This window comes from Triticum dicoccoides, chromosome 2B (genome assembly GCF_002162155.2).
Source record: "Triticum dicoccoides isolate Atlit2015 ecotype Zavitan chromosome 2B, WEW_v2.0, whole genome shotgun sequence".
Lineage (NCBI taxonomy): Eukaryota > Viridiplantae > Streptophyta > Magnoliopsida > Poales > Poaceae > Triticum > Triticum dicoccoides.
Window position 1 is genome coordinate 275,853,083 of NC_041383.1, and position 27,788 is coordinate 275,880,870.

Consider the following 27,788-nt stretch of genomic DNA (forward strand, 5'->3'; position numbering starts at 1 on the left):
CATATTATAGTTCATCATGAAGCCTTTATATCTTGGTGGCAGTGATTGAAGAACTCTGTCAATGACACTATCATCAGGAAGATTAACTCCCAGCTGAGTCAAGTGGTTATGGTACCCAGACATTCTGAGTATGTGTTCACTGACAGAACTATTCTCCTCCATTTTGCAGCTATAGAACTTGTTGGAGACTTCATATCTCTCAACTCGGGCATTTGCTTGAAATATTAACTTCAACTCTTGGAACATCTCATATGCTCCATGACGTTCAAAACATCTTTCAAGTCCCGATTCTAAGCCGTAAAGCATGGCACACTGAACTATCGAGTAGTCATGAGCTTTGCTCTGCCAAACGTTCATAACGTCCGCAGTTGCTTTTGCAGCAGGCCTTGCACCTAGCGGTGCTTCCAGGACATAATTCTTCTGTGCAGCAATGATGATAATCCTCAAGCTACGGACCCAGTCCGTGTAATTGCTACCATCATATTTCAACTTAGCTTTCTCTAGGAACACATTAAAATTCAAGGGAATGGTAGCACGGGCCATTGATCTACAACAACATAGACATGCAAAAACTATCAGGATTAAATTCATGATAAATTAAAGTTCAATTAATCATATTACTTAAGAACTCCCACTTAGATAGACATCCATCTAGTCATCTAAATGATCACGTGATCCAAATCAACTAAACCATGTCTGATCATCACGTGAGATGGAGTAGTTTTCAATGGTGAACATCTCTATGTTGATCATATCTACTATATGATTCACGTTCGACCTTTCGGTCTCCGTGTTCCGAGGCCATATCTGCATATGCTAGGCTCATCAAGTTTAACCCGAGTATTTTGCACGTGCAAAACTGGCTTGCACCCGTTGTATGTGAACGTAGAGCTTATCACACCCGATCATCACGTGGTGTCTCAGCACGACGGACTGTAGCAACGGTGCATACTCAGGGAGAACAATTATACCTTGAAATTTAGTAAGGGATCATCTTATAATGCTACTACCGTACTAAACAAAATAAGATGCATAAAAGATAAACATCACATGCAATCAAAATATGTGACATGATATGGCCATCATCATCTTGTGCTCATGATCTCCATCACCGAAGCATCATCATGATCTCCATCGTCATCGGCGCGACACCTTGATCTCCATCGTAGCATCGTTGTCGTCTCGCCAACTATTGCTACTACGACTATCGCTACCGCTTAGTGATAAAGTAAAGCAATTGCATGAAGATTGCATTTCATACAATAAAGCAGCAACCATATGGCTCCTGCCAGTTACTGATAACTCTGATACAAAATGTGATCATCTCATACAACAATTTATATCTCATCATGTCTTGACCATATCACATCACCACAACCCCTGCAAAAACAAGTTAGACGTCCTCTACTTTGTTTTTGCAAGTTTAACGTGGCTACTACAGGCTTCTAGCAAGAAGCGTTCTTACCTACGCATCAAAACCACAACGATTTTTTGTCAAGTGTGCTGTTTTAACCTTCAACAAGGTCCGACCATAGTCAAACTCGATTCAACTAAAGTTGGAGAAACAGACACCCGCCAACCACCTATGTGCAAAGCACGTCGGTAGAACCAGTCTCATGAACGTGGTCATGTAATGTCGGTCCGGGCCACTTCATCCAACAATACCGCCGAATCAAAGTAAGACGTTGGTGGTAAGCAGTATGACTATTATCACCCACAACTCTTTGTGTTCTACTCGTGCATATATCATCTACGCGTAGACCTGGCTCGGATGCCACTGTTGGGGAGCATAGCAATTCAAAAACATTCCTACGGTCATGCAAAATCTATCTAGGAGATGCAAAGCAACGAGATGGAGAGTGTGTCACCTTGTAGACCCAAAGCGGAAGCGTTTAGTAACATGGTTGATGTAGTCGAACGTCTTCACGATCCAACCGATCTAAGTACCGAATGTACGGCACCTCCGTGCTTAGCACACGTCCAGCACGATGACGTCTCTTGTGCTCTTGATCCAGTTGAGGACGAGGGATAGTTCCGTCAGCATGATGACATGGCGACGGTGATGATGAAGTTACCGGCGTAGGGCTTCACCTAAGCACTACGACGATATGACTAAGGTGTTAAACTGTGGAGTGGGCACCGCACACGGCTAAGAGACTGTCTGTTGTGCTTTGGGGTGCCCCCTGCCCCCATATATAAAGGAGGAGAGGGGGAGGCCGGCTGGCCCTGTAGGGCACGCCAAGAGGGAGGAGTCCTACTAGGACTCCAAGTCCTAGTAGGATTCCCCTTGGTGGAAGGGGGGAAGAAGGGAGGGAGAAGGAGAGGGAGAGGGAAAGGGGGGTCGCGCCCCCTCCCCTAGACCTATTCGGACTCCCCGGGCGCGCGCCACCCCCTTGTGGGCTGTCCTCTCTCTCCCCTATGGCCCATGATGGCCCATTGCTTCCGTGGGGGGTTCCGGTAACCCCTTCGACACTCCGTTTTTACCCGGTACTTCTCGGAACTCTTTAGGTGTCCAAATAACATCGTCCAATATATCATTATTTATGTCTCGACCATTTCGAGATTCCTCGTCATGTCTGTGATCTCATCCGGGACTCCGAACAAACTTCGGTCATTGATACGTCTCCAACGTATCTATAATTTTTGATTGTTCCATGCTATTATATTACCCGTTTTGGATGTTTATGGGCTTTACTTTACACTTTCATATCATTTTTGGGACTAACCTACTAACCGGAGGCCCGGACTGAATTGTTGTTTTTTGCCTATTTCAGTGTTTTGAAGAAAAGGAATATCAAATGGATTCCAAACGGAATGAAACCTTCGGGAGCGATCTTTTTGGAACAAACGTGATCCAGAGAACTTGGAGTGGAAGTCAAGAAACAAGAGAGGCGACCACGAGGGTGACCGGCGCGCGCCCACCCTCGTGGGCCCCTCGAGCGACCACCGACCTACTTCTTCCTCCTATATATACCCATGTACCCCGAAAACATCAGAAGCGACCACGAAAAACTATTTCCACCGTCGTAACCTTCTGTATCCGCAAGATCCCATCTTGGAGCCTTCGCCGGCGCTCCGCCGGAGGGAGAATCGACCATGGAGGGCCTCTACATCATCTCCAAGGCCTCTCCGATGAGTTGTGAGTAGTTTACCATAGACCTTCGGGTCCATAGTTATTAGCTAGATGGCTTCTTCTCTCTCTTTGAATCTCAATACAAAGTTCTCCTCAATCTTCTTGGAGATCTATTTGATGTAACTCTTTTTGCGGTATTTGTCGAGATCCGATGAATTGTGGGTTTATGATCAAGTTATCTATGAGAAATATTTGAATCTCCTCTGAATTCTTTTATGTGTGATTAATTTATCTTTGCAAGTCTCTTCGAATTATCAGTTTGGTTTGGCCTACTAGATTGATCTTTCTTGCAACGGGAGAAGTGCTTAGCTTTGGGTTCAATCTTGCGGTGTCCTTTTCCAGTGACAGCAGGGGCAGCAAGGCACGTATTGTATTGTTGCCATCGAGGATAAAAAGATGGGGTTTATATCATATTGCATGAGTTTATCCCTCTACATCATGTCATCTTTCTTAATGCGTTACTCTGTTCTTTATGAACTTAATACTCTAGATGCATGCTGGATAGAGGTCGATGTGTGGAGTAATAGTAGTAGATGCAGGCAGGAGTCGGTCTACTTGTCACGGACGTGATGCCTATATACATGATCATGCCTAGATAATCTCATAATTATTCGCTTTTCTATCAATTGCTCGACAGTAATTTGTCCACCCATCGTAATACTTATGCTATCTTGAGAGAAGCCACTAGTGAAACCTATGGCCCCCGGGTCTATCTTTTATCATATAAGCTTTCAATCTACTTTTATTTGCATCTTTACTTTTCCAATCTATATCATAAAAATACCAAAAATATTTATCTTATCATATTATATCTATCAGATCTCACTTTTGCAAGTGGCCGTGAAGGGATTGACAACCGCTTTATTGCGTTGGTTGCGAGTTCTTGTTTGTTTGTGTAGGTGTGTGGGACTTTTGAGGAGCCTCCTACTGGATTGATACCTTGGTTCTCAAAAACTGAGGGAAATACTTATGCTACTATTGTTGCATCACCCTTTCCTCTTCAAGGAAAACCAACACAAGCTCAAGACGTAGCAATAAGGATTTCGGGCGCTGTTGCCGGGGTGGTCTTCGCTCAAGTCAAGACATACCAAGTACCCATCACAAACTCATCTCCCTCGCACTTACATTTTTTGCCATTTGCATCTCATTTTCCTCTCCCCCACTTCACCCTTGCCGTTTTATTCGCCTTCTCTTTCTCAATCTCCTCTCTCTTTCGCTTGCCTTTTTGTTTGCTTGTGTGTTGGATTGCTTGTCGTGATGGCGCAAGACAATACCAAGTTGTGTGACTTTTCCAATACCAATAATAATGATTTCCTTAGTACTCTAATTGCTCCCCTTAATGATGTTGAGTCTTGTGAAATCAATGCTGCCTTGCTGAATCTTGTTATGAAAGATCGATTCTCCGGCCTTCCTAGTGAAGATGTTGCTACCCATCTAAACAACTTTGTTGATTTGTGTGAGATGCAAAAGAAGAAAGATACGAATAATGATATTGTTAAATTGAAGTTATTTCTGTTTTCACTTAGAGATCGTGCTAAAGTTTGGTTTTCGTCTTTGCCTAAGAATAGTATTGATTCATGGAATAAGTGCAAAGATGCTTTTATCTCTAAGTATTTTCCTCCCGCTAAGATCATCTCTCTTAGAAGCGATATTATGAATTTTAAACAACTTGATCATGAGCATGTTGCCCAATCTTGGGAAAGAATGAAATTGATGATTCGCAATTGCCCTACTCATGGTTTGAATTTATGGATGATCATACAAAAAGTTTATGCCTTGCTTCTAGAAATCTTTTAGATTCGTCCGCGGGAGGCATGTTTATGGAAATCATCTTAGGAGAAGCTACTAAACTTCTTGATGATATTATGGCTAATTATTCTCAATGGCACACCGAAAGATCTACTAGTAAAAAAGTGCATGCTATAGAAGAAATTAACGTTTTGAGTGGAAAGATGGATGAACTTATGAAATTGTTTGCTACGAAGAGTGCTCCTATTGATCCCAATGATATGCCTTTGTCTACTTTGATTGAGAATAATAATGAATCTATGGATGTGAATTTTGTTGGTAGGAATAATTTTGATAACAATGCTTATAGAGGAAACTTTAATCCTAGACCGTTCCCCAATAATTCCTCTAATAATTATGAAAATTCCTACAATAATTCTTATGGTAATTATAATAAGATGCCCTCTGATTTTGAGAATAGTGTTAAAGAATTTATGATCTCTCAAAAGAATTTTAATTCCTTGCCTGAAGAAAATTGCTTAAAGTTGATGATTTGGCTAGGAACGTTGATAGACTTTCACTTGATGTTGATTCTTTGAAACTTAGATCTACTCCTCCTAAGCATGATATCAATGAGTCTCTCAAAACTATGAGAATTTCCATTGATGAGTGCAAAGAAAGAACCGCTAGATTGCGTGCTAAGAAAGATTGCTTTGTAAATGCGTGTTCTTCTAGTTTCCATGAAAATAATGATGAAGACCTAAAAGTTATTGATGTGTCCCCTATTAAATCTTTGTTTTTCAATATGAATCTTAATAATGATGGGACTGGAGATGAGTCAACTTTAGTTAAAAGGCGTCCTAATGATTCAGAGTTCTTAGATCTTGATGCTAAATTTGGTAAAAGTGGGATTGGAGAGGTCAAGACTTTAAATAGCATTGAACCCATTATCTTGGATTTCAAGGAATTTAATTATGATAATTGTTCTTTAGAAGATTGTATTTCCTTGTTGCAATCCGTTTTGAATTCTCCTCATGCTTATAGTCAAAATAAAGTTTTTACCAAACATATTGTTGATGCCTTGATGCAATCCTATGATGAAAAACTTAATTTGTAAGTTTCTATACCTAGAAAACTTTATGATGAGTGGGAACCTACTATAAAGATTAAAATTAGAGATCATGAGTGTTATGCTTTATGTGATTTGGGTGCTAGTGTTTCCACAATTCCGAAAACTTTATGTGATATTCTAGGCTTCCATGATTTTGATGATTGCTCTTTAAATTTGCACCTTGCGGATTCCACCATTAAGAAACCTATGGGAAGGATCAATGATGTTCTTATTGTTGCAAATAGGAATTATGTGCCCGTAGATTTTTATCGTTCTTGAATAGATTGCAATCTTTCTTGTCCTATTATTCTTGGTAGACCTTTCCTAGAACAATTGGTGCGATTATTGATATGAAGGAAGGGAATATAAGATTCCAATTTCCATTAAAAAAAGGCATGGAGCATTCCAAGAAAGAAAGTTAAATTACCTTATGAATCTATCATGCGAGCTACTTATGAATTGAGTGCCAAAGATGGCACTACTTAAATCTATCCTCGCTTTTATGCCTAGCTAGGGGCGTTAAACGATAGCGCTAGTTGGGAGGCAACCCAATTTTATTTTTGTTTTTTGTTTTTGCTTATGTTTAGTAATAAATTTTTCATCTACCTTCTGTTTAGATGTGTTTTCATGTTTTAATTAGTGTTTGTGCCAAGTAGAACCTATGGTGATAGTTAATTTGATTCTGCTGAAAAACAGAAACTTTGTGCGCACGAAAATAATTTTATTAATTCACATAAACGTTATTTTGCGTTGATTCTTTTTGATGTAGATCAATAGATAAATTTCCCAGGGCTTCCTATTTTGGTAGGATTTTTAGAGTTCCATAAGTATTCGAGAGTTACAGATTGCTACAGGCTGTTCTGTTTTTGACAGATTCTGTTTTTCGTGTGTTGTTTGCTTATTTTGATGCATCTATGGCCAGTATTAAGTGGTATGAACCATAGAGAAGTTGGAATAAAGTAGGTTTAACACCAATATAAATAAAGAATGAGTTCATTACAGTACCTTATGTGGTGGTTTTTATTTCTTGCACTAACGGAGCTTATGAGATTTCATGTTGAGTTTTGTGTTGTGAAGTTTTCAAGTTTTCGGTAAAGATTTGATGGACTATGGAATAAGGAGTGGCAAGAGCCTAAGCTTGGGGATGCCCATGGCACCCCAAGATATTCAAGGATAACCAAAAGCCTAAGCTTGGGGATGCCCCGGAAGACATCCCCTCTTTCGTCTTCGTCTATCGGTAACTTTACTTGGAGCTATATTTTTATTCGCAACATGATATGTGTTTTGCTTGGAGCGTCTTGTATGATATTAGTCTTTGATTTTTAGTTTACCACAATCATCCTTGCTGTACACACCTTTTGGGAGAAACCCACTTATTGGAATTTATTAGAATACTCTATGTGCTTCACTTATATTTTTTGAGCTAGATAATTTTTGCTCTAGTGCTTCACTTATATCTTTTAGAGCATGGTGGTGGCTTAATTTTGTAGAAATTGTTAATATCTCATGCTTCACTTATATTATTTTGAGAGTCTCTTAGAAAAGCATGGTATTTGCTATGGTTATAAAATTGGTCCTAGAATGATGGACATCCAAGTTGGGTATAATAAAAACTATCATAGAAAGTGAATTGGATGCTATGATCAATTTGATGCTTGATAATTGTTTTGAGATATTAGAGGTGGTAATATTAGAGTCATGTTAGTTGGGTGATTATGAATTTAAAGAATACTTGTGTTGAAGTTTGTGATTCCTGTAGCATGCACGTATGATGAACCACTTTGTGATGAAGTTGGAGCATAATTTTTTTGTTGATTGTCTTCCTTATGAGTGGCGGTCGGGGACGAGCGATGGTCTTTTCCTACCAATCTATCCCCCTAGGAGCATGCGCGTAGTACTTTGTTTTCAATGGCTTGTAGATTTTTGCAATAAGTACATGAGTTCTTTATGACTAATGTTGAGTCCATGGATTATACGCACTCTCACCCTTCCACCATTGCTAGCCTCTCGTGTGCCGCGCAACTTTCGCCGGTACCATACACCCATCATATACCTTCCTCAAAACAGCCAACATACCTACCTATCATGGCATTTCCATAGCCATTCCGAGATATATTGCCATGCAACTTTCCACCGTTCTGTTTATATGACACGCATTATTATTGTCATATTGCTCTTTGCATGATCATGTAGTTGACATCGTATTTGTGGCTAGGCCACCTTCATAAATTTCATACATGTCACTCTTGATTCATTGCATATCCCTGTACACCACCGGAGGCATTCGTATAAAGTCATATCTTGTTCTAAGTATTCAGTTGTAATCTTGAGTTGTAAGTAAATAAAAGTGTGATGATCTTCATTATTAGAGCATTGTCCTAGTGAGGAAAGGATAATGGAGACTATGATTCTCCCACAAGTCAGGATAAGACTTCGGACTTTATATATATATAAAAAAAAGAGAAAGGCCAAAATAAAAAAGGGAGAAAGGCCAAATAAATAAAAAAATGAGAGAAAAGAGAGAAGGGACAATGCTACTATCCTTTTTACCACACTTGTGCTTCAAAGTAGCACCATGATCTTCATGATAGAGAGTCTCCTATGTTGTCACTTTCATATACTAGTGGGAATTTTTCATTATAGAACTTGGCTTGTATATTCCAATGATGGGCTTCCTCAAAATGCCCTAGGTCTTCGTGAGCAAGCGAGTTGGATGCACACCCACTTAGTTTCTTTTGTTGAGCTTTCATACATTTATAGCTCTAGTGCATCCGTTTCATGGCAATTCCTACTCACTCACATTGATATCTATTAATGAGCATCTCCATAGCCCGTTGATACGCCTAGTTGATGTGAGACTATCTTCTCCTTTTTCGTCTTCTCCACAACCACCATTCTATTCCACATATAGTGCTATGTCCATGGCTCACGCTCATGTATTGCGTGAAAGTTGAAAAAGTTTGAGATTACTAAAGTCTGAAACAATTGCTTGGCTTGTCATTGGGGTTGTGCATGATTAAATACTTTGTGTGATGAAGATAGAGCAACAGCCAGACTATATGATTTTGTAGGGATAACTTTCTTTAGCCATGTTATTTTGAGAAGACATGATTGCTTTGATTAGTATGCTTGAAGTATTACTATTTCTTATGTCAATATGAACTTTTATTTTTGAAACATTTGGATCTGAACATTCATGACACAATAAAGAAAATTACATTGAAAATTATGCTAGGTAGCATTCCACATCAAAAATTCTGTTTTTATCATTTACATACTCGAGGACGAGCAGGAATTAAGCTTGGGGATGCTTGATACGTCTCCAACGTATCTATAATTTCTGATTGTCCCATGCTATTATATTACCCGTTTTGGATGTTTATGGGCTTTACTTTATACTTTTATATCATTTTTGGGACTAACCTACTAACCGGAGGCCCAACCCGAATTGCTGTTTTTTTTTGCCTATTTCAGTGTTTCGAAGAAAAGGAATGTCAAACGGAGTCCAAACGGAATGAAACATTCGGGAGCGATCTTTTTGGAACAAACATGATCCAGAGGACTTGGAGTGGAAGTCAAGAAACAAGCGAGGCGACCACGAGGGTGCCCGGCGCGCCCCTTAGGGCTGGGCGCGCCCCCACCCTCGTGGGCCCCTCGAGCGTCCACCGACCTACTTCTTCCTCCTATATATACCCATGTACCCCGAAAACTTTAGAAGCGACCACGAAAAACTATTTCCACCGTCGTAACCTTCTGTATCCGCGAGATCCCATTTTGGAGCCTTCGCCGGTGCTCCGCCGGAGAGGGAATCGACCATGGAGGGCCTCTACATCATCTCCAAGGCCTCTCCGATGAGTTGTGAGTAGTTTACCATAGACCTTCGGGTCCATAGTTATTAGCTAGATGGCTTCTTCTCTCTCTTTGAATCTCCATACAAAGTTCTTCTCGACCTTCTTGGAGATCTATTCGATGTAACTCTTTTTGCGGTGTGTTTATCGAGATCCGATGAATTGTGGGTTTATGATCAAATTATCTATGAGAAATATTTGAATCTCCTCTGAATTCTTTTATGTGTGATTAAGTTATCTTTGCAAGTCTCTTCGAATTATCAGTTTGATTTGGCTTACTACATTGATCTTTCTTGCAATGGAAGAAGTGCTTATCTTTGGGTTCAATCTTGCGGTGTCATTTCCCAGTGACAGCAGGGGCAGCAAGGCACGTATTGTATTGTTACCATCAAGGATAAAAAGATGGGGTTTATATCATATTGCATGAGTTTATCCCTCTACATCATGTCATCTTTCTTAATGCGTTACTCTGTCCTTTATGAACTTAATACTCTAGATGCATGCTGGATAGCGGTCGATGTGTGGAGTAATAGTAGTAGATGCAGGCAGGAGTCGGTCTACTTGTCACGGACGTGATGCCTATACACATGATCATGCCTAGATAATATCATAATTATTCGTTTTTCTATCAATTGCTCGACAGTAATTTGTTCACCCACCATAATACTTATGCTATCTTGAGAGAAGCCACTAGTGAAACCAATGGCCCCCGGGTCTATCTTTTATCATATAAGCTTTCAATCTACTTTTATTTGCATCTTTACTTTTCCAATCTATATCATAAAAATATCAAAAATATTTATCTTATCATATTATCTCTATCAGATCTCACTTTCGCAAGTGGCCGTGAAGGGATTGGCAACCCCTTTATTGTGTTGGTTGCGAGTTCTTGTTTGTTTGTGTAGGTGCGTGGGACTTTTGAGGAGCCTCCTACTGGATTGATACCTTGGTTCTCACAAACTGAGGGAAATACTTACGCTACTATTGCTGCATCACCCTTTCCTCTTCAAGGAAAACCAACACAAGCTCAAGACGTAGCAGTCATCAAATCACATAACTCATAATACAAATCGTAATCGAACGTTAAGTGTGCAGACCCTACGGGTTCAAGAACTATGTAGACATGGCCGAGACATATCTTTGGTCAATAACCAATAGCGGAACCTGGATGCTCATATTGGTTCCTACATATTCTACAGAGATCTTTATATATCGGTCAAACCGCATAACAACATACGTCATTCTCTTTGTCATCGGTATGTTACTTGTCCGAGATTCAATAGTCGGTATCATCATACCTAGTTCAATCTCGTTGCAAGTCTCTTTACTCGTTCCGTAATGCTTCATCCCGCAACTAACTCATTAGTCACATTGCTTGCAAGGCTTATAGTGATGAACATTACCGAGAGGGCCCAAAGATACCTCTCCGATACACGGAGTGACAAATCATAATCCTGATCTATGCCAACCCAACAAACACCTTCGGAGACACCTATAGAGCATCTTTATAATCACCCAGTTACGTTGTGACGTTTGATAGCACACAAAGTGTTCTTCCGATATCCGGGAGTTGCATAATCTCATAGTTAGAGGAACATGTATAAGTCATGAAAAAAGCAGTAACAATAAAACTGTAACGATCATTATGCTAAGCTAACAGATGGGTCTTGTCCATCACATCATTCTCTAATGATGTGATCCCCTTTATCAAATGACAACACATGTCCATGGTTAGGAAACTTAACCATCTTTGATTAACGAGCTAGTCAAGTAGAGGCATGCTAGGGACACTATGTTTTGTCTATGTATTCACACATGTACTAAGTTTCCGGTTAATACAATTTTAGCATAAATAATAAACATTTATCATGATATAAGGAAATATAAATAACAACTTTATTATTGCCTCTAGGGCATATTTCCTTCACAAACATCCATGTTGTGTCAACAAATTTTTTACCTTTGTCTGTCATAACCCAAGGTTTTCAGTTCCACGAACTTCCCCACCTTAAACCTGAAACCCATTAGCCCCATGGTTCTTAGTATGATTGATTGTGTGAAAAAAAAATACCCTAGCTATCCCTGCGACGCCAAAGTATACAAGCAAAACCCATCGTGGTCTCGCCTCCATGCACTAGTAGCAATCCACCAAAAAAAATTTGGCCTTCAGGTGATCTGCTCCCTTGGCTCACCTCCTGACGCTAGTGCAACTTGCTTTACCAAAAGTTGATCCTAATTCCAATGGATGCACAACGTGATGTTCCTTTTTCCCTCTGATTGATCTGCTGCCTCTCGCCGTGTGGTACGTGGACTCGGTCCACTTTTGGTCCAAACAAATCTCGTATGCACAGCAGCACCATCGAGCGCCGCATGCACAACAGGCCTTTGCCTCCACTTGAGCCACACAGCTGCACGCACCAGCCGACTTCACTTGGGCCTACCAGCCTGCTCCACGCACCGCTAGCAGCAGCACGCCATGCAGCCGATCGACCGGCTGCACCCGACTCGGCTTGCTGCTGCACGATTCAGCCGGTGTATGCTTGCCCAGTCGATCCGCCGATCGACCGCCACACGTCTCGTCTGATGCCACACACACGCGTCTCTGATATTTCTTTTTCCCATCTCGCTGAGAACCACGCCGCAGCCGGTTGCGTCTTAAACTTCGTTCTTCCTCCAGATCAACAATCCGCAGCCTTCGAATAACCTAGCTCATAATACCACTTGTTAGAATAAATCCAAGGCAGATCGTCGATTATCTGAGGACCAAACAATCACACGAGCACGACACCGAGATTTGTTAACGAGATTCACCGATATGGCTACATCCGCGGGGCCTGACTATGGGCGCTCCTCCCCATGACACCGCTACAATACCGCACCCAGTCGTCCTAGACGCCGGCACATACCGCCGGCTTCCCCTGCGTTCCTGTGCTATTATGTTGGCATACGTTACATTGTGTGTCTACCCCCACTATATATGAAAGGCCTAGGATACAAGTGTCCTACTAGGACACGACTCCATATCCTATCTAAACACAATACTACTACAAGTCTAACTGTAACCTACCTTGTACACTATATTCGACACAACTCTAATAGTGCCGTTTCAACGAATTCGAGAAAGGCCTACTTGCATCCACATCACAGAAGCTCATCCTTCTTGTTCTTTAACCGACATCTTAAGCATGTACTACATTCATCGCAAAAATAAGATTGTGATATACTCCCTCCGTCCAAAAATACTTGTCATCAAAATGGATAAAAGGGGATGTATCTAGACGTATTTTAGTTCTAGATACACCTCTTTTTATCCATTTTGACGACAAGTATTTTCGGACGGAGGAGTACATTTTGCGACAAGTCAGGTCACTTCACATCACGGATGTCTTGAGATGTTTGAAATTTGAGCATATCAAGCATCTCGAAGAGAGAAATAAGAATAATTTATTGATGCTTACCTAACAATAAAGAATCACTAAACATACAACCACCACCCCCACCTCTAATATGTCATTCCAAAAATTCTAATTCTCTTCAATTAACACGTTCCTGTTATGTCCAAAAGTTTGAGTTCGTCATGATAACCACCACCATAAGGCTCAACAGCAAACGGAGGACGGACAAGAAACCTTTCTCCCTTCCTGTTCTCATTCTCCATACCGCAGATCCTTCTGCATCACTTGTTTGCGTCGTGGTTGTGTTTGCACCGTCAGATTTGGTGACGTTGCTATACAATTTACTGCATGAATATACAGGATTAGAAGTAGTCCATATTTGGTGAAAATTGTGGTTTGATCTTATACTTCACTATTTAAGATATGTCCAATATTGAGAAGATAGAGTAGGCTATGAATTTGTGATTCAGACAAGAAGTTTCTAGTCTTAGAAATTTAAGTTGGTCGTCACATTCTCAGGCTCTAGTAGGAATTCAGGGTTCGTTAATTCCAGGGGTTATATTATGTCTTGGTAAGTATTCTACTTAAAGACTTGAAAGCAAATCAAAATTATCTATTTCCTCAATTAGCAAAGGACTCTAACCCACGTTACTTGTATTATGTGGCATACAAAATCGGTTGGACATATCTTAAATAATGAAGTATAAGATCTTTCAGACATTTCAATAAAAAATTCAGAAATGTACCTTCCAACAAAGATGCAGCTATCATGACCTGTACAACAAAATGTATCGACTGGTTAGAAAATCAGAAAGGACCTTCAGCGTTAATCTGAAAGTAATACTAGTAAAAGATTAAAGCAGCCTAGCAAACTCATTGGCATGAAATTTAGATAATGCATCAACATGAAAGCGCAATTTGCTATCACCTTGTCTGTTAACTACCTTGAGGCAATATATGATACAGTGATAGCTGATAAGAGTAGTCAAATATTTGAACAAAATAAGCTACCCTAGAAATGTGTAATATATCAGATGAGACTGGAAAAAGAATGTGACTTCTGAACATAGGTAAGAGAACATGAAGAAAATTTCAACAGAGTGCTAGCAGTTATTTGCACCTGTAAATAAACACAGGAGTACTCCCTCCGTCCGGAAATACTTGTCATCAAAATGAATAAAAGGGGATGTATCTAGATGTATATTAGTTCTAGATACATCTCTTTTTATCCATTTTGATGACAAGTATTTTCGGACGGAGGGAGTACAAATCTACCATCAGAACAATCCCTCGTTACTAGTAAAAGCAGGAACGAATCCATGCTAGATTTAGTAAATAGTATAAGCTGCAAAATTGAATTGGATCTACGTATGAAATGAGTTCTTGTATGATATTGGAAGCCTGAATCTAACTTCAGTTCCACGTGTATGAACAATTTGTAGTATTTGTAGCACACATTACCATTTTGAAAAAGGAAACAGTCTGTAGGCACTAAGGACCACATAATTATTATTTGCTGGGCCCATGTGTGACAGCATCCGCATCCCCGTTGGCGTCCTAACATCTTAGGTCAGTCAAGTACACACAGAGCTTCCGTTCGGTACTTCTCGTACCAGTCAATGACTGATTGACACTTACTAAAAAGATACAAGTATTTCCCTAAGAAAAAGATATAAGTAGATTAGATACAGAAACACTAACTGTTCAGACCCCGGCGAAGTACTAATCTGCATCAGCACATTGTAACATTGCTGTGTAAAAAAATCAACCAGGGAAGAAGAATGGGAGAACACCATACGAAAGTGTCCATAATAATACTATTCCCATACCAGACAAACAATACATGCTCCCCACATACACTCCAATGGGCCACTTGCATGGATACACTTTGTCTTTGACTCTTGAACCGTATTATGAATTTCAAAAGGTCTGTCTAGATGGCATCCAGATCTGAAAAATCCTAGCATGCACTTCATCTTTTCCCTTAGTTTTTCTCTAACATAAATATTAGTAGTACGTAGTACATTTTATCCGAAAAATCATTATCAAACTTGCTTTTGTTCGGGACAACAGCCACTGTCCAAATAGGTTCCTACTTGGCTACAACTAGCGTGAGTTCAGTACTTCAGTTTCGCTACATTAGCTCGATAAAAAACTCTTGTGAGATGGTAACGGTACCGCAATCCAAAGGCCAAGAGTGCCTCGCCTCTATGTCAATGTCGGTGAACCATGATTAAACAAGGCATCGTGATATGAACGATGTTATTGACCATAGTTCATCTGTTGATCATAGGCCACGAAAGCAGTTAAACGGGCACACCTATATAGAGGGTCAATCTAGTACTTGTATGTCATGAAACAATAGGGTTCATGACGACGAGACTTTGAGTAGGAGTAATACTGTATCAAATATGGCAAGGTATGATATTGCCCCCCCAAAAGGCGGAACTCCAAAGATTCCCGTTGCTACCCAACAATGCTCAAACCTCCAGCCGAGTAGGTTGCACATGAAAATGCAGTGCGTACCAATGCAGGAATATCTACACGTACGTCATCATGTGTAACAAGAAAGATCTCAGATCTCAGCTTTAGCTTTTGAAGCATGCCACATGCCATAATGTATGCGAGACCTATACTACCTTACAATTAGCCATGACCATACTTTTCTGAGGAGTAGCGATCTTTATCTGAAACAATTTTCCACCAACAGTTTGAAATATGTTGAACGGGGGAGCAATTCAATGCAGCCATATTTGACACTATGAAAAACAAGCACGAAGATGCATCCAAAACCGTGATGATTATACTTTAACGAAAGGAGAAGAAGTAAAACAGCAATCATTTGCCCACTGAGTTCAGATGAGATTCTGAAGGCTCTATTAAGAAATTGAAACTTGGGCAAGAATTTCATAGGTAACAGATTCAGGAAATATTTATTTTTGTAAAAAAACAAGCCTGGTAAGAAGAATGAGATGGTAAAGCTGAGGAAAGTGATGTGAGTGAAGACTGGAGAGGTGCGAATGTAGTAGCCTTGGCATGTGATGTGAACATATGGTTGCTCCTACTCACATGCGAGAAAGGGGATTCCTTTTTTGCACTCTTGCGGCGCCCTTTTTCTCTTTATGAAATGGCACTGTGTCTGGGGGTGCTCGTGCCCCCAATCAGATCAAGACGCTCCACGCCCAGAGCACTCTCGCACTCGCAGACTTGGCAGAGTACTATCAAACAATCTACAGCCAGAACCAGCTCAGCTTCGCTTAAGTGGCCATGGGTACCAAAATCTCATCCATAAGTCTCTGAAAGCTGGGACCCGGATGCCGGATGAGTTACCAGAGCAAGCTTCAGAAATGCTGCTGCAAAATGAATGATGTAGTTTGTTCTAAACCAACCTTTTCGTAGCACTAATGAGTTATCTAAAGGATCACAACTAAGCCTCATAGAAATGTCATATCTGAACAATCCTCTCGAGCAGTCATACTCCGAGCCTAAGAGGCTTGCTTAATCAGGCCCCGACCGGAGGACCCAAGTAACAATTCCTACCAGATAGCACACTTGGTTGGCTGCTGCACTAGTCACACCCCTACCTAGAAGGCTAGAACTAGAAGGAAAAGCAACCCTTCTCCTAACCACATCAATGGAACAAATACTAATTGCAACTTTCTTTGCCGTGGAAATGCTAATTGCAAAGTGGTCTCCAATCTCCAATGATAAGACAAACCGAACAACTTTCAGGAATGGTCTTCCATGACTGCCATCTACTTTTGGGGCGTGACAATGGCGTCGCTCCTACATGAATGAAAATTGAAGCCGGAAGAAAAACACTTCCACTGGCTTATTGCATTATTGACATAATACTATACGTCTACCCTGAATTGGTCTGGCGCCATACTGTGCTGTCTATGCAACCATCGACACCATCTGTCCGCGTCCGATGCAGAGGCCGGGGGATGACCTCCTTTTCAAAAAAAAAAAAAAATGCAACCATCGACACCGATAAGCAGTTGCAAGTCTTTAAAGACCTAAAGGGGGTCCCTAGAAACTACGGGACAAATGAGCAAACCTCTAAGCAGTCACTTGTCAGATAATTTAGGATGTGCACTTCCTCACTCCCTGTCGCCACTCACCAGCATGAGAATAAGTGTTCATGAGACTACAAGCATTGCTTTCTAAATCTTTGTCAATCCCAAGCAAGCAATCAAGTAGCCAAAAGGAACGGCAGAAAACTACACACAACCAATTGCCATTGGAAGACCAAACAGAGAGAATGATCAAATGTCAAACCCAAGAACGACCGATGCTCACTAAATTGAGGAGCAAGGAAAATTCATTTCTTAAGCAATGTTATCTAGTAGGAGTATATGCGTCAGAATTCAGAAAGTGGCAGTACTCACTGGGATCTGTGGTGGTGACCATGCCGGCGCCCTGGAAGTAGCAGGAGCCGCCGGCCTTGCCCTGCGACTGGTAGTAGGTGTTGAAGGCGAACGAGGCGTGGCTCCGCACGTCGTTGGGCTGGTAGCACCCCTCCCTGGGCTGTATCGCCGTGCAGTCAGACCGGCCGGGGCCGCATGCCCAGTCCATGGCAGCCTGCACCGCCTTCTCGTCCGCGTCGTCCGACGCGATGCAGAACGTCCGGTCCGTCGTGTCGTTCCCCAAGAAACCGTCCTTCCCGGTGACGTGGAGCAGGTACACCGGCGTGCCGTTGCCGTGGAAGAGCCCCCAGTTGGCCTCCGACGCCGGCCCCGGCCGCAGGTCCTCGTTGAAGAGCTCGTAGATGTACACGCTCGCCTGCGCGCCGGGCCGCATAGGCGTCCCGGGCTTCTCCGTGACGTGCTTGATGAGGTTGGAGTTGTAGGTGTTGGCGTTGTCCTTGCTGGCGTACGGCTCTTCCTTGCGGTCCCCGTAGGACGGCCACCCGGTCTCGGTGACCAGCACCGGGATGCCGGCGCTGACGTTGAGGTTCTTGAGGGCGACGTACACCGCGTCGAGCATGGCGTCGAACACGTTGGTGTAGTGGAGCAGCGTGTTGGGGTCGACCATCTCCAGCGAGGGCGGGAGCGGCTTGAACATGGCGTTGTCGACGGGGACGACGCCGCTGCTCTGCATCAGCGAGTAGTAGGGGTAGAGGTTGAGCATGAGCGGCGCGGAGGTGTTGGCGAGGTGGGAGAGGAGCGGGAGGAGGAAGGATTTGGCGAGAGACTGGTTGAAGTAGGCCTGGGACGGGGGGAAGGGCTCGAGGACGATGGAGAAAGGGAGCGGGGTGGAGACGGGGATGGAGGAGAGGTTGGCGGCGGCGAGCGCGGCGGCGAGGGACTGGATGGCGGGGAGGAGGATGGGGAGCGCGGAGGGCAGGGCGGTGGGGACCTCGTCGCCGACGGCGATGGCGGAGATGAGGCCCGGGCTGGTGGAGTTGGCGGCGGCGAAGGGGAGCACCCGGCGGGCGACCCAGGCGGAGGCGGTGGCCGGGGAGGAGCCGAGCGCGAGGAGCTCGTCGTTGGGGACGCCGACGATGGCGGTGGCGCCGGAGGAGGCGAGCGCGGAGAGCAGGCGTGGGTCGGCGTCGTAGAGGCGCACGTGGGTGATGCGCTGCGCGCGGAGGAACGCCGCGAGGTCCGACGGGGACAACAGGTTGGTCACCGCCGTGCCGATCGTCACGCCGACGTAGGGGTCGCCGGAGCCCGCCGCCGAGACCGAGCCTGCAGTCACACCAAGGCAAACATTAGCAGGCGCAGAAAGAGAGCGCAGTGGCAAGCAAGCGTATGTGGATGGAGAGAGATGGAGAGCTTACAGCGCAGACAGGAACGGAGGCAGAGAAGGTGGAGCGAGAGGAGGAGCAGGCTGCGTGTGCCTCCTCTGCTCCTAGCCCCCATTGTCCGTCCAGCTTGTCCTGCTCCTGCTGGGAAGGGAAGGGAAGGGAAGGGAATGGGATTGGTTCTCCTCTTTCGAGAGAGATTGGTGGTGCGTGCTTTGGAGGAGCTCCTCGCGTGCTTTCTTCAGGAATTTCCTTTCCTTGTCTGAATTGCGGAGTGAGTGCGAGGATGGAGGACGGTGGTGTGGGTGTGGGGTGGGGGGCAAAGGTAAGGTAAGGGGTGGGTTGGTGATTGGCGACGGAATGAATCTCGAATTGGCTGTTTGTTTCTTGCTTTCTTTCTTGGTTGTTAGCTTCCTTTCCGAGGGGAAGCTCTTTTTTTGAATGGATTCTCTTTATGATATGAGGTTTATTTGGTAGTAGCGGTACGCATTAATTAGTATCTAATCTTGCTTATTAAAAGTCTTTCTTTCTTGTGGGGAAGGGATAAGGTCCAGGCGGCAGCGAGCCCGTGACAGTGACACTGAGCCACCTGGCCGGTGGGGACTAAGATTAGAGAGATTTTAGAGTGGTTCACACTTCCACTTCACTCCAGTAGCTGGCTGTGCAAGCCTGTCTTTCTTGTCCTCGCCCGTTTCTTCTACTGCAACAGTCGCAACAACAAACCACTTGGCATGGGTGGTAAGCTATCTCAAAAACAGTCGCAACAACAAGTTCCTACACACACACGCAGATCTACGACGTCCAAATGCTGCCTGCGCCTCCGGAGGGATTCAAAAACATTCTTACGTATCAACATGGGAGCAACAAATCTCGCAAAAAAAAAAACATGGGAGAAACAAATATACGTACTTCTCCCCGTATTTATTCCTATTTGTGGCAGATGGGTTGGTAAATCTTTTGGGCAAGGAAATAAACAAGGGGAATCTAACTCCACTCAAAATTGCAAGGAACAGCCCCAGCATATCGAATCTCCTCTTCGCTGATGACAGCCTTCTATTCTTCAAGGCAAATGTGGATGAGGCAAAAGTCATTAGAAGGATACTGGAAAATTTTCAGAAAGGTACTGGTCAACTCCTTAGCAAGAGTAAATGCTCTATTTTGTTCAGCGAGATGTGCCCACCCGAAATTAGGGAAGAGATTAAGAACACTTTAGGGGTTGTCTCGTCGACCTTTGAGAGTAAATACTTAGGCCTGCCAACACCTGAAGGGAGATTGAAGGACGAATATTTCCAGCCTATCATGGATAGATTCAGGAAGAGATGCACCGATTGGTCAGAAAAATTTATGGCCTATGCGGCAAAAGAGGTACATGTGAAGTCTGTGGTCCAAGCCTTGCCTTATTACATGATGGGGGTGTTCCTCCTACCGAAAGGATTCTGCGAGAAATATGAAAAATTGATCCGTGACTTCTAGTGGGGAGACGAGAACGGACACCGCAAAGTACACTGGATGTCTTGGAAACGAATGACTAGGACAAAGAGGGCGGGTGGGATAGGATTCAGGACATGCACTTTTTCAACATAGCCCTCTTGGCTAAACAAGGTTGGAGGCTCCTTCAAAATTCGAACAGTTTATGTGCTAGGGTACTTAAATCTAAATACTACCCGAACGGTAATCTGTTGGATACAGTATTTGCGTCCGAGGCATCGCCGGTGTGGAGAGGGATTGAAGCTGGCTTGGAACTTCTTAAAAAGGGTATCATCTGGCGAGTAGGAGACGGGAAAAGCATTCAGATTCAGCGTGACCAATGGATTCCTAGAAACGAAGGCCTTAAGACCGCCACCTTCATTAGGAGGTCGAGATTAAGATGGGTTAACCAACTCATAGACCCAGTTAGCAAAGAATGGAATGAAAACTTGGTCAGACAGATTTTCCACCCGTTTGATGCAGATGAGATTTGTAAAATTCCCATTCCGAGGCTAGTGCCTCTGACTGTATAGCATGGCACTATGAGAGGAGCGGTATCTTCTCAGTCAGAAGCGCGTATAAACTTGCTGTCAACACTGGAGGGCAGATAAACTTGGCTGCATCAAGCTCCTCCTGTAGCACGAACGACCGCAGTATATGGGACCTCATCTGGAAAGCAAATGTCCCACCCAAGGTAAGGATTTTTGGATGGAGAGTGGCAACCCAGCACAACAAATGTAGACGAACCATTATACAAGATGGCACCTGCACCATATGTGGAAACGGAGGAAAACGAGCACCATGTTGTGGTTGACTGCACCAGAAGTAGAGCTCTTAGGTAGGCCATGAGAGAGCACTGGAATCTGCCACCTGAAAAGGCCTTCCGGGACACTGGGTGTGACTGACTGCAGGTCTTACTTGATACGGTGACAGAGGATATCTGTGCAAAAATCCTCCTACTGCTCTGGAGATGCTGGTACCTACGTGATAATTGTGTCCATGGAGGGGGACAGGAATCGATATTGGGATCTGTGTTATTCCTGCAGCGATATGAGGATGAATGGAAAACTGCTTCCGTGGGGGAGCCTTCGAAATCTGGAAAAGGCATTGGTGCCCCGCCCAACCAAGCTGCTAGAGTAGCCCCTGCACCGTTCATGCATTGGTCTGCTCCGGCCGTTGGCTAGGCAAAGTGCAACATGGATGCGTCGTTTATCCTGGATAGTGGGAACTGTTGGGCGGGAGTTGTGTCGCGTGATCATGATGGCCGTGTCCTTATATCCACCTGCAGAACTCTGAAACAGGCTCGATCTGCTGAGGAAGCAGAAGGACGGGCGGCTCTGATTGGCATTCAGGCCCTGGCAAAAAGTGTTCAGAGGGCCAGTTGTGTTGGAAACTGATTGTAAGTCTTTGGCTAATCTCCTCAACACGGACGCCCAAATCCGATCTCCTCAATTTGGCCTGATCCTGGATATAAAAGCTACCCTTGCATTGTTTGCGGATTACAAAATTGCACATGTTCCTAGGGAGTGCAACAAACTGGCCCATCAACTCGCAGTGGAAGCCAGACTTAGAGGAGATCAGGAGATTACTGCTAATGTACCTGTGAACATGTAGAGTCTTGTTGTCTCTGACTGTAACACTGCCTGAGTCTTGTACTCTAGCTCTCAAAAAAAATATGTACTTCTAGATATTTTCTTTAGATAATAAAACAAACATATTACTACCTCTTGCCTCTGCCCTACAGTCCCTCCTCCCATCCCTCCCCCGTGTGGCAGTGCCGCCCCGCACCAGAGAGCCCCCGCCCTCCTCCTACAGCCTCGCCCCTCCGCCGCCGTCGCCCGGGGCATCACAGGGCAAAGCCCTTGTGGCGTAGCGGCGGTTTCTCTTTGGATCTCGATCTGGTTGGGAGGCGGCGCCCCTCTCTTGCCAGATCTGCGGCGGTGGCGCAGATCGACGGTGACATGGAAGTGGTGCGGCAGCGGCGGGGGAGGACGGCACCAGCAACAGCAGATCTGGCCTTGATTCATGTCGGGCTAATTCGTTGTGCTACCGATCTCAATCACCGTCGGCGGGGCACTGCTCCTAGACTTGATCTGCAACATGAGGATGTCTGGGGCGCCGGCCCTAGGCTTGGTGGTGGTGGCCTTCTTCTTCGTCGGAGTTGGTCGGCCGACTGGCTGTGCTCGCATGGTCATGCAGTGATCGGCGGCTTGGCCGGTCGGCGGCGGCGGAACTTGGCCGGTGGCAGCGGCAAAGTTCTGTCTGGATCCCGGGGTGGCGGCCCTGGAGGGTGGAGGCCGGTGAAGCTCGGGCTTCCCGCAGCGGCATGACATGGTGCAGTCCCTGTCCAAGGCGGATCTGTGACGGCGATCTGCTATGGATTGGTTCGGATCAGAGACGGCGATGAGCGCGCGGGGTCCTTCCCGGCGGCTCTTGCGTCTTGGCGAGGCGGGGTGAGAGCCCTCCTCCTAGGCTCCAGTGGTGGCACACTCAGGCGGTGCGCTAGGGGTCCCATGGTGGAACTGTTGCTGCGGTTGGTCACCGGATCTAGGCGGCTGCACAGGTTGTTGGGTGGATTTCTTGGGACGGATCCGGGTGAAAACCCGATCTTCGGTCGATGGCCGGAGCCGGTGATGAAGATGCCCTTATCATTGTTTCCTTCATGAAGGCATCATCAAGGTGAAGCTCCCAACTCCACTCAATACCTCCGGGGGAAACCCTAAATCAGCTGATTGGATGTTGGCGGCAATCATGTGTCGTAACCCCCTTGGGGGCGGCATTCTTGGAGGTGCACTCGGCTTCATGGGACCAGCGGACGGCTTCTTTGGTGGAGCGGTGCTTCATCCATACATTGATGGCGACGGATCTGGACGGCGTGGCATAGTGCAGATTCGAAGTTCGGTGTGGGAGGATGGACTCGCGTAGGAGGACGACGCTATCTGGCGTCGTGGTGGCGTCGATGGCTGAGAGACCTGGCATGGTAGATGCAACAGTACAGCTCTGAAGATGGACTCGTGGCAGGTGGCTGTAGCGGCCCCATACCCGGCAGGCGTCCTGGTTGAGGAGTGCGCCGGACCGGTAGGTGCCCCATACCAGGCAGGCGTCATGGTTGGGACCTCAGGTCTTAGATATTTAGGTTTGGCTGCGATGTCTGTTTGGTATTAGGCCCAGACTATCAGCACCCCTTCATCAACTGGATAGGTGTAGCGACAGTTGTTGCTTAGACGGTGGCTTTAGTCTTACTGTTGTATGACTTTGTAAGGTCTTGTGAGAATAATTAATAAAATGACCGCATGCATCACCCAGATGCAGAGGTCGGGGGTCATCCTCCTTTTCTAAAAAACCTCTTGCCTCTGCACCCGAAAGTGCACGCATCCCACTATTTCAAGGCTCAGCAAACCTTGTTGAAGCAAAAAAGAACCAAAGCAGTCAACACGCTAAAATTCAGCCAGGTATTACAAAGCCATTGTGTGCTCTGGCTAATGTCCATTGAGCTGTAATAAGAGGATTGTTTCCAATAGTTTGTGCTGGAATTTTGTCTATTTTGGGTCAAGCCTAATAGCAGTTTCAGAAATTCCGAATAAATCCTAGAGGCCCACGAAGCCCATTCGTGCAAGGCAAGAGGTGGAACTAAAGTTTAGTCCCACATTGCTAGTTTAGAGGGACTTGGACCTCTTTATAAGGGAGGTTCTTTTCCCACTTGTATGAGCATGAGAACAAGAGGAACATCCATGCGCGCTCCTCCTCCGCCGCCGCCCGCCTCGACACGACGTGCCGCTCCGCGAGTTGCGGGAACGAGCCGATGTCTAAATTTTTGCCACGCACTACGGGTGTATGAAAGGTCACTCGGGAGCTGGGAAGTTTTGCTATAGTGGATACTGAATACGAACGCTGCACTCTTCGGTTGCTGCCTGTTCATTTCGTCTCCCTCATTCCCTTCAGCTCCCGGCGCAGCCTCTCGCCTCCTTCAGTTGCGCCTATAAAAGGGAGGTCGCTCCTCTCATAGAGACACACCAGAAGATCCTCTTCCTCTCGCCACAAAGTTCCTGAGCACTACGCTGCTGCTACGATCTTCCCCATCCCGGCTTGCGGCGTGCACCGCAGGTCAGGACAGTAGGCCTCCAAAACTCCACCTCTTTGAGTCTTGTACGGGAGAAGGGTGACAAGGTTTTTGGGGAGCGCTCGGCGTGACTACTGACTTCTTTGTCACGGACGCCCCGAACTCCGACGACTACTTCCTCGATGTCGACAAACTCGTCGACGACATGGCGGGTGAGGACACCGACCCGAAGACCGGTGCTTCTGCTCCCGTTCCGTACGTTCTCATACTCTTTATGTTAGAGATTTTATCACAACTTCTTGCTCTAGTGGCTGTTCTAGACGTGTTTCATTCTAGTTCATATACGCAGATGCTATTTACCTTCTCTCTATCGGTTTGCATGACTTACTTTATCTCTGCTATATTAGTCATGCATTATCTAGTATTTCTGTTAATAAAATTATTTGGTAAATTGCTCATATTTCCAACAATCCAAAAACCTTATTATATGCAATTTACCCCAAGTGGTTTTGCTGCTTCCATGAGACCTCCTATGTTTGAGGGTATCCACTATAAGAGGTGGCGCGTGAGAGCCGTTCTATGGTTTCAAACCATGAGCTGCTATGATGCCACTCTTGGCAAACCTGAAGGAGAGTATGATGCTCAACAGGCACAAGCTTTTCAAAAAATTGATACTCTGTTTAAGGCTGCTCTTTTGAGTATTCTTGGTGAGAACATAGTTGATGCTTATGCATCAATTGATAATGGAAAAGATATGTGGGACACACTCGAGGCCAAATTTGGGGTCTTGGATGCTGGCACTAAGCTATACATCATCGAGCAATTCTATGATTACAGGATGACTGAATAGCGCTCCATGGTTGAGCAAGCTCATGAGATACAGTCATTTGCTAGAGAACTTGAGCACTTCAATTGTATGCTACCAGACAAGTTTATTGCCGGAGGTATCATCACTAGCTTCCTCCCACGAGGAGGAACTTTGCTACCTTACTGAAGCATAAGAGGCAGGAGTTTTCCGTTCGGATCTCATTGGTACTCTTGATGTGGAAGAAAAGGTGAGAGAAAAGGATAACCGTGCTCGAGGTATTGAGGGAGGTTCTAGTGCCAATCTGGTACAGAAGAAAAACTTCCAGTCCCACAAGTTCAAGAACAAGGGCAAGTTTGATGGTAAAGCAAAGTTTGATGGGAAGAACAAGGCTATACATCACACGAACTTCAAGAAGAAGAATGACAAGAAGAAAGGTGTTTGTCATGTGTGTGGAGATCCTGATCATTGGGCTCCTAGTTGCCCTAATCACTATGACAAGCGTCATCTTGGGAAAGGCGGCAAGACCGCTAATGTTGTCATTGGAGACACTAACATGAAGGATGCTGGGTATGGTATATTTCCCACTATTCTTTCAGTATGTTATTCTCCTGATTGGTTAATTGACACGGGTGCTAATGTGCATGTATGCGGTGATATTTCCATGTTTTCGTCTTATAAGACCCCAGGAACTTCCACCGTGCTGATGGGCAACGGTTCAAGTGCTTCTGTTCATGGTGTTGGCATGGTCGATCTGAAGTTTACTTCGGGGAAGATCGTGCGGCTGAAGAACGTGCATTATGTCCCCTCCGTCAATAAAAATCTTGTTAGCGGATCTCTTCTGTGTAGAGATGGCTACAAGCTTGTCTTTGAGTCGAATAAATTTGTAATATCTAAGTATGGAACCTTTGTTGGTAAAGGCTATGAGTCAGGAGGCCTGTTTCATTTATCCTTATCAGACGTTTGCAACAAAGTTGTTAATCATATTTGGAACAATAGTGAATCAAATGTGTGTCATTCACGTCTCTGTCATCTTAACTTTGGTTGCATGTCGCGACTAGCGAAGTTAAACTTAATCCCTAGTTTCACCACTCTCAAGGGATCTAAGTGTCAAGTGTGTGTGTGCAAGCTAAGCAACCTCGTAAGTCTCATGTGACTGCGGAAATGAGAAATCTTGCACCACTAGAGCTCATACACTCAGATTTATGGGAAATGAATGGTGTTTTAACAAAAGGTGGAAAGAAGTACTTTACGATGTTAATTGATGACTCCACTAGATATTGTCATGTGTATCTTCTGAAATCTAAGGATGAGGCTTTGAACTATTTCAAGATCTATAAAGCTGAAGCGGAAAACCAACTTGCTCTAAAGATCAAGAGGCTTAGGTCCGATCGTGGTGGAGAGTATTTATCAAATGAATTTGATTCCTTTTGTGCGGAACATGGTATAATCCATGAGAGGACGCCTCCCTATTCACCTCAATCAAATGGGGTGGCCGAAAGAAAGAACCGTACTCTAACTGATTTGGTTAACGCCATGTTAGACACATCAGGTGTCTCCAAGGCATGGTGGGGGGAGGCGATATTGACGGCAAGTCATGTCCTAAACCGAGTTCCCACAAAGAACAAAGAGATAACTCCATTCGAGGAATGGGAGAAGAAAATGTTAAAGCTCTCTTATCTACGAACATGGGGTTGTTTGGCGAAAGTCAATGTGCCAATTCCAAAGAAGCGGAAGCTTGGACCAAAGACTGTGAATTGTTTTCTTGGCATATAATTTTCATAGCATTGGTTATAGATTTTTGGTTGTAAACTCTGAGGTACCTGACATGCATGTCGGTACGATTATGGAGTCAAATGATGCGACTTTCTTTGAAGATATATTTCCCATGACGGATATGGATACCTCATCTAATGAGGAGATGCCTAGTTCATCGACTCAGGAACCAGTTACAACTACGGAACCTGCCATTTCGATGGAACACTTTGAAAATCATGCGGAGGAGAACAATGAAGTTCCTACTAGGAGCAAGAGACAGAGGACTGCAAAGTCTTTTGGTGATGATTTTCTTGTGTATCTCATAGATGACACTCCCAGTTCTATTTTAGAGGCCTATGCATATGAGGATACTGACTACTGGAAGGAAGCGGTCCGTAGTGAGATGGATTCCATCTTGGCAAATGAAACTTGGGAGATAACTGATCGTCCTTATGGGTGCAAACCTATAGGATGCAAATTTCAAGAAGAAGCTTGGGCCTGATGGTACTATTAAGAAGTACAAGGCTCAGCTCGTGGCTAAGGGTTATACCCAAAAGGAAGGTGAAGACTTCTTTGATACCAACTCACCTGTGGCGCGACTGACCATTATTCGAGTACTACTTTCACTAGCTGCCTCACATGGTCTTCTTGTTCATCAGATGGATGTTAAGACTGCTTTCCTAAATGGAGAGTTGGAAGAGGAAATTTATATGGAACAACTAGATGGGTTTGTA

At 44.4% G+C, this 27,788-nt stretch overlaps 1 protein-coding gene across 1 annotated transcript; it reads right to left on the minus strand.

Annotated features, from left to right (window-relative positions):
- Window positions 1–13,244: 13,244 nt before the first annotated feature.
- Window positions 13,245–19,309, minus strand: LOC119363509 (glucan endo-1,3-beta-glucosidase 1-like). The gene is made up of 4 exons (XM_037628879.1): window positions 19,001–19,309; window positions 17,607–18,908; window positions 13,962–13,989; window positions 13,245–13,559 (listed from the first exon to the last, which is right to left on the minus strand). The coding sequence occupies exons 1-4, from the start codon at window positions 19,080–19,082 to the stop codon at window positions 13,373–13,375; spliced, it is 1,599 nt and encodes a 532-aa protein (XP_037484776.1). The 5' UTR covers window positions 19,083–19,309; the 3' UTR covers window positions 13,245–13,372.
- Between the last annotated feature and the right edge of the window lie 8,479 nt (window positions 19,310–27,788).